General features: G+C 51.8%; 1 protein-coding gene across 5 annotated transcripts in view; it reads left to right on the plus strand.

Annotated features, from left to right (window-relative positions):
• The window catches only part of Fat2 (FAT atypical cadherin 2), a 142,254-nt gene that overhangs the window by 69,454 nt on the left and 58,856 nt on the right, over nucleotides 1-13,944 (plus strand). For all 5 annotated transcript variants that reach the window (XM_087194932.1, XM_021240976.2, XM_004836552.4 and 2 more), the window contains 3 exons: nucleotides 3,367-6,630; nucleotides 8,264-8,578; nucleotides 12,771-12,829. In XM_087194932.1, the coding sequence (XP_087051058.1) occupies nucleotides 3,367-6,630; nucleotides 8,264-8,578; nucleotides 12,771-12,829 (3,638 nt within the window). The remainder of the gene's footprint in view (nucleotides 1-3,366; nucleotides 6,631-8,263; nucleotides 8,579-12,770; nucleotides 12,830-13,944) is intronic.

A 13,944-nucleotide genomic window follows, 5' to 3' on the forward strand; every position in this document is an offset into this window, starting at 1 on the left:
TGCCCACACAACTACTCAAGGATGGTACACCCTCAGGAATGGCCATGTGCGCCCTTACAAAGGTGCACATTCAGCCCGTGGAGACTTCGCTCTGGACCGGGGACCGAGGGAGCTCAAGGTGCCGCCCCAGGCAAGCACCTGCTGGGCTGGCCGCCTGTAACCGGGCCGGCAAGCGCAGACTTGAGCCGACCCCGCGTCTTCCTGCTCCTGGGAGGGCAGGGTGGACCTTCTGCAGAGTTCTGTGGCCCCCACCCTGGCCCGGACCAGGGTTTGGGTCCTGCTTTGGTATTAAAAACTAAAAAGAACAAATCTACAAATGTTGAGTGACTGACCTGAGCTCTGCAACAAGCAGAGGCTCTGCAGGGGCCCAGCCTGTCCTCCTCCAGATGCACAGCTGGGCCGGAAGCCCCGGCCGGTTCTCAGGCTGTGGCGCTGGCCAATGACCTGAATTTCCATTACGTGGCCGCTTCTCCTGAGTTCAGAACCTTCCACTTCTCAGCAAGAATTACCTGAGCCTGGGAGGTGCAGGCAGTGACCTAAGCACCGGCGATTTGACCGTGAATGAAACGTACAGAGCTCCTGTCTCCGTGGCACCCAGCGGCGAGGGATGGACAGTTATTAAATAAACAAGAACGTGCTGGTTGGTGATGAACACCACAGGGAACATGGGGTGAAGGGCTGACGAGGGTGTTTGGGGTGGGGAGGCTTCTTCCGACTGGGGTCAGGAAGTAACGTGTGCACTAGAAACAGACGGCGACAAGATAGCACCCAACTGTGCCTTTTCAGTGGCTGGCTCATACGTGAACTGTTGAGTCTTGGATAATGAAAACTTTCCAGCATATGACATCATTCCCAGTCTGAGGATTGAACCCAAGCTTTTCGCACTGAGCTATACCCCCAGCCCATTTGTTTGTTTATGTATTTATTTTCTTATTTTGAAACGGGGCTTGCTAAGTCACTACGTTGGGTAGACAGCAAGTGCAAAGGCCCTGAGGCGGGTCCCAGTTGAGCCGAGGAAGGGAGGCCAATGCACAGCTGTGTGGAGAACAGTGGAGAGAGTGCTGGGAGGTATCAAAGGAGACTTAGGAGGTATCACAGCGCTCAAATGCTCGGGGTAAGGAGTTTAGATTTAATGTAAACATTATGGGAAGCCACTGGAAAATTTTGAGCAAGCAAGGGATATGAATGGATTTATATCTTCTGAAGATGTTCTGAAATAGTGGCCCTGGGTGCTGCAGCCTGGGAGGATCGAGCATGAGCCCCACATGCCTCGGTGTCCCATTTTCCCAGACCAGGTGCCCGGAACAATCGTACTGACAGAGCACGTCCCTTGGCAGAGCCGCACCGGGGCCTCAGGCCGGTCCTGCACCAGCTCATGGTCCCATAAAGGTGCGCTCAATCTGCACCTTCCCCCTCCAGGGAGACCCCAGCCCTGCGGCCCTCCTGCAGCTCCCTTCCCCACGTGGCACAGTGCAGCCAGGGCCGTCTTGTCAGGACCTGCCCCGTGCCACGCTGACCTGGTGAACAGGAAGCTTTCTGCACGCAGGCAGGCAGGGCAGGCGGCATGCACCCCGGGCTCGCTGTGCGGGGAGCACACACCTGGAGCCGGGTGAGGACTCTGCCCCCCGGGCTCGACTTCCACAGCCCATGACTCAGGGGTCCCCCGATTGGGAGGGCCACGCTGGGTAGGGTGAGTGTGCATTTGCCCGGGGCTGGCCCCCCTGGGCCTGCTGTGGCGATTCAGGGGTGAGGCTGGGGCGGGGGGCAGGCAGGGCAGAGAATACACAGTGGCTCTTTTGGACCCCAAATGTGGACATCTGCCTCCGGCTGGTCCCCTCCTTTCCCAGGTGCGGGGCTTGGGGCACCCTGGATGGTGGTAGGAAATCTGCAAGGGCGGGGCGGGGCACACTTAGATTCATTTCTGTCACAGGCTCTCAGATGCTGATTTAGGTGAACTTTTCCATTCCTGCCTCCTACCTGGGATGCTGCTGGCTGGGGCTTTTGGAGCCGTTTGCTCAGCACTCTGGGAGGGCTTGGTGCTGAGCCTCTCCTTTTCTCTTTGCCCTGGAAGTTTAACCTCTTCCTTGCCTTTGAAAAGCAAGGCAACTGGAAAAACACGTCCAGCCTGTTTCGTCCAGGAATGCTCCCCGTGTGTGGCGGGCAGCCGTGAAGTTCCTAGGAATGGCAGCTCCCAGGAGGTCAGACAGCAGCCGGTGCCCCAGCCTTGCTCCTGGCCTCCCAGACCCTGCCTCTGCCCAGTCCTCGACCCGGAGGAGCCTCACACTTTGGCCCAGGCTGGACTCAGGGCGAGGCTCTGTGGGAAACAGTGAGGACAGAGTGAGGACAGGAGAAGTCTCAGCTTTCACTCGTGTCTGGTGCAACCGGAACTGGTTTCCAAGGAACAGTTCCCACCTGGCCACCCAGTGTGAGCTGGGGCAAGGCCCCATCTGTGCGTGAGGGGCCGGGACAGGCGCCATCCTCTCCAAGGTCCCTTTCAGCGCTGACTCTCCAGGAGTTTAGGAGCCATCGGTGTTCTGGTCATGAATAAGGCATGGGTGGCACGAAGGTGTTCACGAGCCTGTGACCCGAGGAGAGCAGCTTCTTCCTTTTATGAGCCTTAGTGTTTTATTATTAATAATAATACTGGGCAACCTGCTAGAGCCTTTATTATTTTCCTTTAATTTTCACAACAGTTCTATGAGATAGAGAATGCTCTTTTCTCTGACAGGTGAGAAAATCAAAACCCTTGAGAGGCCCCCACCTAGAACAAGGTGGAGACCAGGCTGAGAGCCAGGCAACCTGATGCCAGCCCTGGGGTCCTGGTCACTTTCCTCTTCCACGTGTATCGATAATTTGGGGGTAGCTCATCCCTGATGGAGGGGCCGTGGAGCAAGGACAGTGAGACTATTGCTAAGCTTGGGTTCCTGCTAAGAACTGGGACTGTCTTACCATCCCAGGGTAGCTACGGAGAGTTTTTGGAAGAAGGAATAAGTGAGTGAGCAGCACTGCGTTGCATGGGCTGGGTGCTTTGGAGAGGGTGCTGCACATTGTTTGTGTTCTGAGTGAGACATGAGGCCGAGTCAGGCCCCGCCTGTGAAGAGTGGGTCATAGAGGGGTTGTAGATAAGCCATGTGGGGACCCATGGTGGTTTCTTGTGGGGGACCGTCCTGTGCATTGTAGTTCGTTCAGCAGCACCTACCTCTGCCTCCTAGATGCCAATAGAACCCCCCAGCACAAGCTGGAGCGGCCAAAAATGTCTTCAGACATTGCCAAGTATCTGCAGATGGTAAAAATGCCCTCCAGTTATGAGCACAGCAGCAGGAACCATTTCTCTCCTAACTGCACCCTCTCTGTCTGTTTCGCCAGGAGTTCTTTTCACCATGACCATTGTCGCCCTGGGTCTGGCCACGTTGCTGCTCTGTTGTGTGACCTGTGAGAAGCTTCTAGAAGGAACAGACTCCTCCTCCGTGTGGCACTTTACACACTCCCTTTACAATGCCACCATCTATGAAAACTCTGCCCCCAAGACCTACGTGGAGAGCACCGTGAAGATGGGCATGTACCTCGCAGAGCCGCAGTGGGCAGTGCGCTACCGGATCATCTCTGGGGATGTGGTCAATGTCTTTAAAACCGAGGAATACGTGGTGGGGAACTTCTGCTTCCTGAGGATAAGGACAAAGAGCAGCAACACGGCGCTTCTGAACAGGGAGGTTCGAGACAGCTACACCCTCATCATCCAAGCCACAGAGAAGACCTTGGAGTTGGAAGCCCTGACCCGCGTGGTGGTCCGCATCCTGGACCAGAATGACCTGAAGCCTCTCTTCTCCCCACCTTCCTACCGAGTCACCATCTCTGAAGACATGCCTCTGAAAAGCCCCATCTGCAAAGTGACTGCCACAGACGCTGACCTGGGCCAGAACGCCGGGCTCTATTACACTTTTAACACAAGGTCCAAGATCTTTGCCGTCCATCCCACCAGCGGTGTGGTCACGGTAGCTGGGAAGCTCAACGTCACCTGGCGAGGGAAGTATGAGCTCCAGGTGCTGGCTGTGGACCGCATGCGAAAAATCTCTGAGGGCAATGGCTTTGGCAACGTGGCGGCCCTCACAATCCACGTGGAGCCCGCACCCAGAAAGCCCCCGGCCATTGCCTCGGTGGTAGTAGACGGTAATGAAGGCACCACATACGCCACGGTGATGGTACATGCCAACGGCTCACCGGCAGATGTAGACTTGCTGGAGGTCGTTGGTGGTGACCCTGGAAAGCATTTCAAAGCCATCAGGTCCTACGCCCGGAGCAGTGAGTTCAGTCTGGTGTCCATCAAAGACATCAACTGGCTGGAACATCTTCATGGCTTCAACCTCAGCCTCCAGGCCAGCAGTGGGAATAGACCTTCCTTCCACTCCCAGATCAGGGGCTTTCACCTGCCACCTTCCAGGCTGGCTTCGCTCAAGTTTGAGCAGCCCGTTTACAGAGTTCGGCTTAGTGAGTTTTCCCCTCCTGGCAGTCGTGTGGTGCTGGTGACAGTCACGCCGGCTGTGCCCAACCTGCAGTATGTCCTGAAGCCATCCCCTGAGAGCACGGCGTTTAAACTTCATACGCGCACCGGCTTGATCACCACTGCGAAGCTCATGGACTTCCGTGACCAAGCCCACTACCAACTTCACGTCAGAACCTCACCAGGCCTGGCCTCCACCACGGTGCTGATTGACATCGTGGACTGCAACAACCATGCTCCCATCTTTCACAGGTCTTCCTACGAGGGCACTGTGGACGAGAACATCCCTCCGGGCACGAGTGTCCTAACTGTGACTGCCACAGACTGGGATCTCGGGGAGAATGGCTACGTCACCTACTCCATCACTGGCCCCAAGGCTGTGCCATTTTCTATTGACCCATTTTTGGGGGTCATCTCCACCTCCAAACCCATGGACTATGAGCTCATGAGAAGAATTTATACCTTCCGAGTACGGGCATCAGACTGGGGAGCCCCTTTTAGCCAGGAGAAGGAAGTGTCCGTTTCTCTTAGGCTCAAGAATTTGAATGACAACTGGCCGATGTTTGAGGAAGTCAATTGCACCACGTCTGTTCGCCAAGACTGGCCAGTGGGGAAGTCAGTGATGACGTTCTCAGCCATAGACGTGGATGAGCTTCAGAACCTGAAGTATGAGATCGTGTCAGGCAATGAACTAGAGTATTTTGATCTAAATCATTTCTCAGGGGTGATATCCCTCAAACGCTCTCTCACAAATCTTAGTCCTGGTCAACCCACTAACTATTCTCTAAAAATCACAGCCTCGGATGGCCAAAACTATGCCTTGCCCACAACACTGAATGTCACTGTGGTGAAAGACCCTCGTTTTGAGCTTCCTGTCACATGTGATAAAACGGGGGTACTGACGCATTTCACCAAGACGGTCCTCCACTCTATTGGGCTCCAGGACCAGGAGTCCAGTGATGAGGAATTCACTTCTCTTTCCACATATCAGATCAATCATCATGCCCCCCAGTTTGCAGACCACTTCCCCCAGTCCATTGACGTCCTTGAGCATGTCCCCATCGATACCTCCTTGGCCCGCCTGGCAGCCACTGACCCCGATGCTGGCTTTAATGGCAAGCTGGTCTATGTGATCGCCGATGGTAATGAGGCGGGCTGCTTTGACATCGAGCTGGAGACGGGGCTGCTCACTGTGGCTGCTCCCTTGGATTATGAAACCACCAGTTTCTACCTCCTCAATGTAACAGTGTATGACCTGGGGACTCCCCAGCTGTCCTCCTGGAAGCTGCTAACAGTGAATGTGAAAGACTGGAATGACAATGCCCCCAGATTCCCTCCTGGTGGGTACCAGCTAACCATCTCGGAGGACACAGAGGTGGGAACCACCATTGCAGAGTTAAAAACAAAAGATGCAGATTCAGAAGACAACGGGAGGGTTCGCTACACCTTGCTAAGTCCCACGGAGAAGTTCTCCCTTCACCCTCTCACTGGGGAACTTGTTGTCACAGGACCTCTGGACCGGGAATCAGAACCTCGGTATGTACTCAAGGTAGAGGCCAGGGATCAGCCCAAGAAGGGCCACCAGCTCTTCTCTGTCACAGACTTGATAATCACATTAGAAGATGCCAATGATAACTCTCCCCAGTGCATCACAGAACTCAGCAGCCTGAGGGTGCCAGAGGACCTGCCCCCAGGGACTACCCTGACCTTCCTGGATGCCTACGATCCTGACCTGGGTCCTGCGGGCGAAGTGCAATACGTCTTGTCCGATGACCTCCATGGAACCTTCCAGGTGGATTCAGGGACTGGGGCTCTGAGTCTGGAGAAAGAGTTGGACTTTGAGAGGCGGGCTGGGTACAACCTGAGCCTGTGGGTCAGTGACAGTGGGAGGCCCCTGCCGCGCAGGACCCTCTGCCGAGTGGAGGTGATAGTCTTGGACGTGAATGAGAATCTCCACCCTCCTCGCTTTGCCTCCTTTGTGTACCAGGGCCAGGTGCAGGAGGACAGCCCCCCAGGCACGCAGGTGATGCAAGTGACAGCCCACGATGATGACAGCGGCTTGGACGGGGAGCTCCAGTACTTCCTCCGGGCCGGCACCAGCCTTGCAGCTTTCAGTATCAACCCAGACACAGGTACTGGGGGTGAGGTCAGGTGGGATCGGTGGGGCCTGGGGGAAAATCTGCAGGGAAATCAGGGACTCCTCTGAAAGGAATCGGGCTGCAGGCAGAAAAGGAAGGCAGTGAGTAGGATCCTCTTTGCTGTTCTTTGATTTGAAATTCACTGTGCTGGAGGCCCATGTACCCACAGACGCATTCTCTTTATGAAGGTAACGCATGATGGCTATACATTTTTATATGACCATATATAAAAAGGAAATGTTCTTCTGTATCCCACCTGTCTCTCCAGATATAATCTTTATGAACAGTTAGGTCTGTAGTCTTCTAAATTTTTTCTCTTCGCATCTTTTTTCACGGTTCGTTTTATTATTATGAGAACACAATAGACGCTCTTTCTGAAACTTATTTTTTCATGTAATGTAAGATTAGGACATCTTATTTGTGAGTACATTTTCATCCTTTTAATTATCTGTATATTCTATGATGTAGTTTCACAATGTATATCTTCATTTATGTTCTTTTACTCATATGCGTGAGTCTCTATAGGAAAACTTTAAAAAAAAAGTGAAGTTGCTTGTCGAAAGGTAACGTACACTTCTGTGTGTACAGTAAGGGGGATCAAGACCTCATACAGGTCTACCAGGTACCCTGCCACTGAGCTGTATCCCCAGCCTGATAATGTGTGTTTTTATGATTATAGATATTCCCATTGTGCCCTTGAAAAGGGTGACAACCACTTCTTTATTCTGATTTTAGGCTTTCTAGGAAATAGGTACAATTTGGCAAATTCATACTGAGCACTTACTGCTAAGATAGCACCTTGGGGAGGTCTGAGGTGAGCCAAGCCAGGTGTTGCCTTCAAGGAGTCAACAATTTGGGGGGATTTATTTCAAGTAAAGGTCAGGATGACGTGGTAGAAAAGGCATTAGATTCGGCCAATTCCAGACCCAGTTCTTTCACTTACTTGCTGTATTATATGATCATGGCCAAGTCATCCTCCCTCTCTGGGCCTCAGTTTCCCTCTGACATCTGACATGCTCTTCCCTCCCCCTCACTCAGGCCCTGCCAGCTGGGCGATCCATGAGAGCCTAGGGTGCAAGCTACTTCTGCTTCCTATCCGACCTCCAAGCTCTAGAGCAGAGCTGGCCCATAGTAAGCACTTGTGGAGTGAGTGAGCTAAAGAATGAAGCTAGGCCCCTACAATCATGAGGTGGATGGAAAAGGGGTCAGAAATGTACTGATGAAGTCACTAACTCTTAAGCTGATGACCTGCCAGGACTTAAATAATGCGGAAAAGGGTTTAAGGACATCAGAAGGAAATCCCACTTACAGAATGTTCCTAAGTATTAGAAATGGGGTGAAAGGAGACAGAAGTAGACAGAGGAAGGTCGGTTCACCATGCTGTCTTCCAGAAGCCCTACATAAACCCGTATCAGGGGCAGAGAAAGACTGAGACATTCTGCAGTATGGGTGTTAATTCTCCTGTGTTCGGCTCAGCATCTCCCATGTCATATTGACAACTGTTCCTTCTTTCCCTGGAATACCTGTCCATAACCTTCCACAGTACAGAAAGGGGAAATACTGGACTGGTGGTTTCTGAAGCCAACTGCACTCTAAACTAATTAGGGTTTGGTGATTTCTGTCCCAGGAATGATTCAGACTCAGGCAGCTCTGGACCGAGAATCCATACCCTACTACTGGTTGACTGTACTGGCCGTCGACAGGGGTTCTGTGCCCCTCTCGTCTGTCACGGAAGTCTACATTGAGATTATGGATGTCAACGACAACCCACCCCGGATGTCCAGACCTGTGTTCTACCCCTGCATCCGGGAGGATGCACCCCTGGGTACTTCTGTGCTTCAGCTGGATGCCTGGGACCCAGACTCCAGCTCCAGAGGGAAGCTGACCTTCAACATCACCAGTGGGAACCACATGGGCATGTTCGTTATCCATCCTGTCACAGGTGAGGCCTGGAAAGTGCGGGAACGGCTATCTCTACCATGATGGTTCTCTCAGTGTGGTCAAAGAGCGTCCTCCACATCACCTGAGAGATTGTTTTTTGAAATTCAGATTCTCAGGTCCCACCCTCAAACTATTGAACCAGGATCCTGAGGGTAGGGCCCAGGGATCTGTGTTTTAACAAGACATGCAGGGGATTTCGATGAGTGACATAGTCTGCGACTCTTTTCTACAAAGTCCATGACTGGGCAAATGAGGAGAAGCTATTCTCCCCTTCCTTGCTTTGGAGCTTCTTGCTTTAGGTTGCCCACAGATTGAGACAGGACTCAGACATCCAAATGCTCCCAAACTCACTCCTCCCCCGAGTCACAAGCCATAGGTCAGGTGCAACCTCATCCAGCACCAGACCATCTCAGCCTTGCCAACAGGCGGTGGCAGTAGGGACCTTTACCCTGAGTCAGCCCTCTCACTCAGGACTGTTCTTGGCCCAAGGTCATGTGGGGAAGGGTGGTTTAGAGGAATCCAAAGGCCACAGCTTGGCAGCAGTAAGCCAGGTACAACCTACAGAGGGATCCTGCTTGACTTCCACAAGCTTTAAACAATGGTTTTTGAAGTTATGGCCAACATTTAAACCTTGGCAAATTCTACAGAGCATTCCAGATTTCTGATCGCTCTTTAAAAACAGGAAAGTGTCCGGCTACACTGTCTTCATAGTCCCACAATATACCAGAGGCTGACAGTGGCTCCCTGTGCAGAGCAGGCGCACATCCTGTAGTCTCCAACGGCCCTTACTGCCCCGTACTGTCTTGTTCCCAGCCAGCTCCCTTGCGTACGCCACCTCCCTGCCTCCGGTTGGCGCTGATGTTGGAGACCCACTTCCCAGTGCTGTGGACAGTTCTCTAAGGCCACGTCACATCCTCCGCATGGGGAATAAACTGCAATCTTATGGGGGAGAAGGCTGATACTTTCTCCTTAGAACCTAATATCTTATTCCATCCTTTACTCTTGTTCCTGAAGGGCTTCTCACTGGTCCTTAAGACAGAGGGGACTGGGAGGGGCCAGAGCCTGGGAGGTGGGCACAGACACTGGGTGGGGAATGCAGTGTCTGTTTGCCCCAGTGACATTTGTTGGGATACTTCCTGTTAACCTTTGACCCAGGATATGGATTAGTCATAGGAGGACGCTTTTTCCCTGGAAAATAGGCCTAAGCTGGTTCTCTACCTGGGGCTGCCCTGTCCCTTGCTTTTCGGAAGAGCTATGATGTCTCTCACCTAGGGCATTAACTTCTTAACTTCTTCCAAATCCCTGTTCTGTTTACTATCAACAGTTCCCTGATAGCAAGTCTGGCAAAATGCCCTAAATGGCAAAAATGTTCCTAATTCTCCTGCAGTTGAGGAGTAAAGATTTTTATTAGCATAACTTTTTTTTTTCTGTACCGGGGATTGAACTCAGGACCTTGTGCTTGCGAGGCAGGCGGTGGAACCACTGAGCTAAATCCCCAGCCCTAGCATAACTTTTTTAAAAATGAAAGAATCTATCAGCCATGAGCCCCTAGCCCTCCTTCCTCATCTCTGCCATTGCTCTGCTCCACTTCCCTGCTAGGGCAGCTTGGATGGTTTCTCTGTGCCTTAAGATAGACTCATAGCTTGCTGTGTCCCACAGACTCACGGGTGAACTGGCCAGCTGGCCTCTCTGGCTTTACCTTGCCCCTGTCACACTGCCAGCCACATGGCTGCTCCCAACACAGGCCCTTGCCGTCCTTGTTCCCCCATCAGGAGCTTCCGCTCCTCTCCTTTGGTCTGCTTAGCTTCTACCGTTCCTTCAGATCCCAACCCAGCTGTTCTTTCCTGTGGGAAGTGTTCACTGACACCATAATACACTTCCTGGCATCCCTTCCTCCCCTTTGTAACCCTAATGATACAGCCTATTTGGATCATCACTCCATTAATTATCCATGTCTCCTAGACTTCAAAGGTTCCCCTGAAAATTTTCCCCACCAGAATTACCTTCGGTACCTGGCACCCAGTAGGAGCTCAGTAAATTATTGTTAGATGAATGACTCTCTTGGCATCGTCCACAATCTATTAAGCTCAAGATAGGTTCACTTACTGCACTTAGCAAATCTTTAAAGGTGTCTGCCCTTACAAGGCTTTTAAACAATCCGTGGTGGAGAGGTTGAAGAAATAAACCATGCTTCTGGTCTTAGAGAATTCAGTCCACCAGGAGCATGAGTATTTGGATATAAATATAGAACCAGCGCAGAACACAACAAATAAAAAGTGCGTGGATGTGGTGCCGTGGCTGGTCAGAGGAGGAGAAAGCTATCCAATGTGGAGGATCTGCAGTGGCTTCCGGAATAGGACTGGGTATGTGCAGCTGAAGGCTGGGGCAGATTTGACCTGCCTCAGCCCGGGAGGGGATGAGGGCAAGGAGGACGACATGGACAGTAGCCAGGAAGGAGGAAGACAAGGCCCCTGCTGAGGATAAAGCAAGCAGGTCACTCTTCTGAGCTGTATTTCTCATTCCGAATGGTGAGGTCTTGAGAAAGTTATGTCAGAGCACGTCTTAGTCTGTGTTGTGTTGCTGTAACTGAAGGCCACAAACTGGGTAACTTACAGTAAGTCAGGTTTGTTTAGCTCGAGGTTCTGGAGGCTGGGAAACCAAGGCAAAAGTGGAAGTCTCCATGAGTTGAGCCATGGGGGCTCTGAACTATGGCAGCAAGGGAGAGAAGGTGCCAGTTCTCTGCTGCGGTGATCTGAGAGGAGCCCGCTTCTTGCTGGCCATGGAGACAGCTGGTACGAAGAGCTAGGTGAACGGTAATGACAGTAACATGAGCTCAAAGTGGAATGGGAAGTTCAGAACTTAAAGCCAAAGGAGCTTGAGGTTCACCCAATTCAACTTTCATGGAGGAAGTCTGAGGTTGAAGGACCTCAAAAGAGGAAGAGAAATAGGCAGGAGCTTCCTCGAGTCAAGGCAAGGCCCTGAGGGCATGAGTGGCTGCCCTAAAAGAAGCCCAAGGCTGGATGTGAGAGTTCACAGTGTCCTAGGAAGGGAAGGGAGGAGGCGGGGCCCGACAATGGCACCTTGTCAGAGTGAAGGCCTTGCGATTCCAAAGGCCCAATTGATCTCCAGCTCCACTGTGAGCCCTGCCCCTCCCCCACCCAACAGCTGGTCTCAGGATTAACTCGGTCACCAGGGCGCCTTCAGATGAAGAAGACAGCAACCCAGTCCACGCTGGCTGGGGTGAGACAAGGGATGTCGGTCAGCTCTGCCCTGCCTGCTTTCCTCTGAGTTGGCGGTCTTCTCAGGAGTCTTGCTCTCAGGTTCCACGTTACCTTCCCAGCATGCCCAGCAGCAAAAGAGAGTCTTTCCTAGAGCTTTTCACAGAGGTCCCAGAGCTGATTCTCATGAAACAGACCAGCCATCTTTCTGCAGTGGCACCCGTGAAGAGGGCTGGGTAATCTACGCTGATTGGCCAGGCTTAGGCTGCACACCTTGCCTCAGACATGGGGCAAGTCATCCTCACACGGATCACAAAGGCCTGAAATCAGGAGTGATGTAGTTTACTCTCAGGAGAACTGGAGTCTTTTTATTAAAAGAAAGGGAGAACATATGATGGATATCCAAGTGCAAACATACTCCTTGAATTTCAGGGCCATCTCAAAATCGCACCCTAGTATTGCTGATAGTCATCTTTATGCACCTGCAACTCTAACCGTTGTTTCCGGCTGAGCACCATTCTGACTGAGTGGACATCTGATTGGTCAGGCATCTGGGCAGGCATCTGATTGGGAGAACATCTGATTGGAAGAACATCTGATTGGGCAGGGATATGATTGGGTGGGATTCTGATTGGGCAAGCATCTGATAAGGCAAGCATCTGATTAGGTCAGCATCTCATTGGGCAGGTTTTTGATACTGCTGGTTGCTGAGTTGTTGACCCATTGTCCCTGCCTAATGGTGACAGGTGGATGTAAGTGGGAATTTCAGTTAACGCATTATCGCTGTTGTCCTCTCCCATTTTTTCATTTTCCCTTCCCTCCCCTCCCCGCAGTGTTCCACTTCCCCTTAACATACTTGTTCCCCAAAGACCAGAAGAATTCCCATCTGGGATTGGAGCGTCATCCTGAACTCACCTCAGTGAAGGGGCCGTGGGAGTCCTTTCTTCATGTCTTCTTCCTACATCTTTCCCCCAGGTCTCCTTTCCACGGCCCGGCAGCTGGACCGAGAGAGCAAGGATGAGCATATCCTGGAGGTGAGAAAGGTCACAGAATTCACTCGAGAGCTTCCTGAGGCCAAGTTGCAGATTGTTTACAGGGTGGAGGCATCCTCAAGCCACACACATACCTGTGGCTGAGCAGACAACTGGGCTCAGAGAGGTGGAAGTACTTGAGCTCAGCCTTGCTGTGGTTGGTGGTGAAGATTGTCAGGTCTTTGCTGGCTCCTCAACAACGAGACAGGAAAGAATCTGAAACAGTGTCCAGGCTGGGCAGGCACCACACATTGATTAGTAATGCCTGACGGGAGTGCAGGAGGGAGGGGTAGAATACATGTGCTATCTGTTTGTCAGGTCTGCTTTCCAGTCCATCCCCTAAGAATTACTCAAGGTTAAGCACTAGGGTAGTAGCGGAGCCAGCATGAAAACATTTGTCTTCTAGGTCTGTGTTTTTTCTAGTGTATCTTTAAAGTCATATAGGCGTCCGTGGTGCCCATTCCAATGGGATGCTTCAGTCTGTGATGTAGAGGGCATTAAATCAGAAGAGAAGGCTGCTAGGTGGGGAATCTAGCTTTTCCTCCTCTCTGATGAGGACCAGGTATCTATTTTAGTCCTAAAGGCATCAGGAGGGAGGGATGCATATTCCTCAGCACATTCTCTTTACCTGAAGGTAAAGGTAAGGAATGGGTATTATTAGTAAGCAACAAATAAACAGCCTTCTAGGGCTCGTAGGGCCTGAAGCATTGCTCAAAGTCAGTTACAGACATTTACCTTTAAACACTAAAATATTTTTTAAATCCTGACCCATCGTGAGTGGGGTATTTCCATCCCGTTGCCTACCATGCCCTTGCAGCTACTGATGCCTGGGACCATTGGTCCCTACACAGAACAGCTCCTGGTTCTGAAGTTGCCTTGGGGCCTTTTCCCTCATTTGGGGCCTTGGGCTGAGTGTCTGGCTCAAAGGTTCTACTCATCTCTGAATAAACACCTTCTAACCTTGAGCTGAAGGGAACCAGAGAACAAAACTTCTGAGAATTACAAGCAAATAAAAAGCAAATAGTCTCTGAGAAATGGCCCTGGGCCTTCCCCATAAAGGCCTGAGACTCTGAACTTACCTGGGGACTCTAACTTTGGCTTCTTCCAGTTCTCGAAGG

The sequence above is a fragment of the Heterocephalus glaber genome, unplaced genomic scaffold (genome assembly GCF_053883595.1).
Source record: "Heterocephalus glaber isolate CG9 unplaced genomic scaffold, H.glaber_assembly_v1.0 deba00001606, whole genome shotgun sequence".
Lineage (NCBI taxonomy): Eukaryota > Metazoa > Chordata > Mammalia > Rodentia > Bathyergidae > Heterocephalus > Heterocephalus glaber.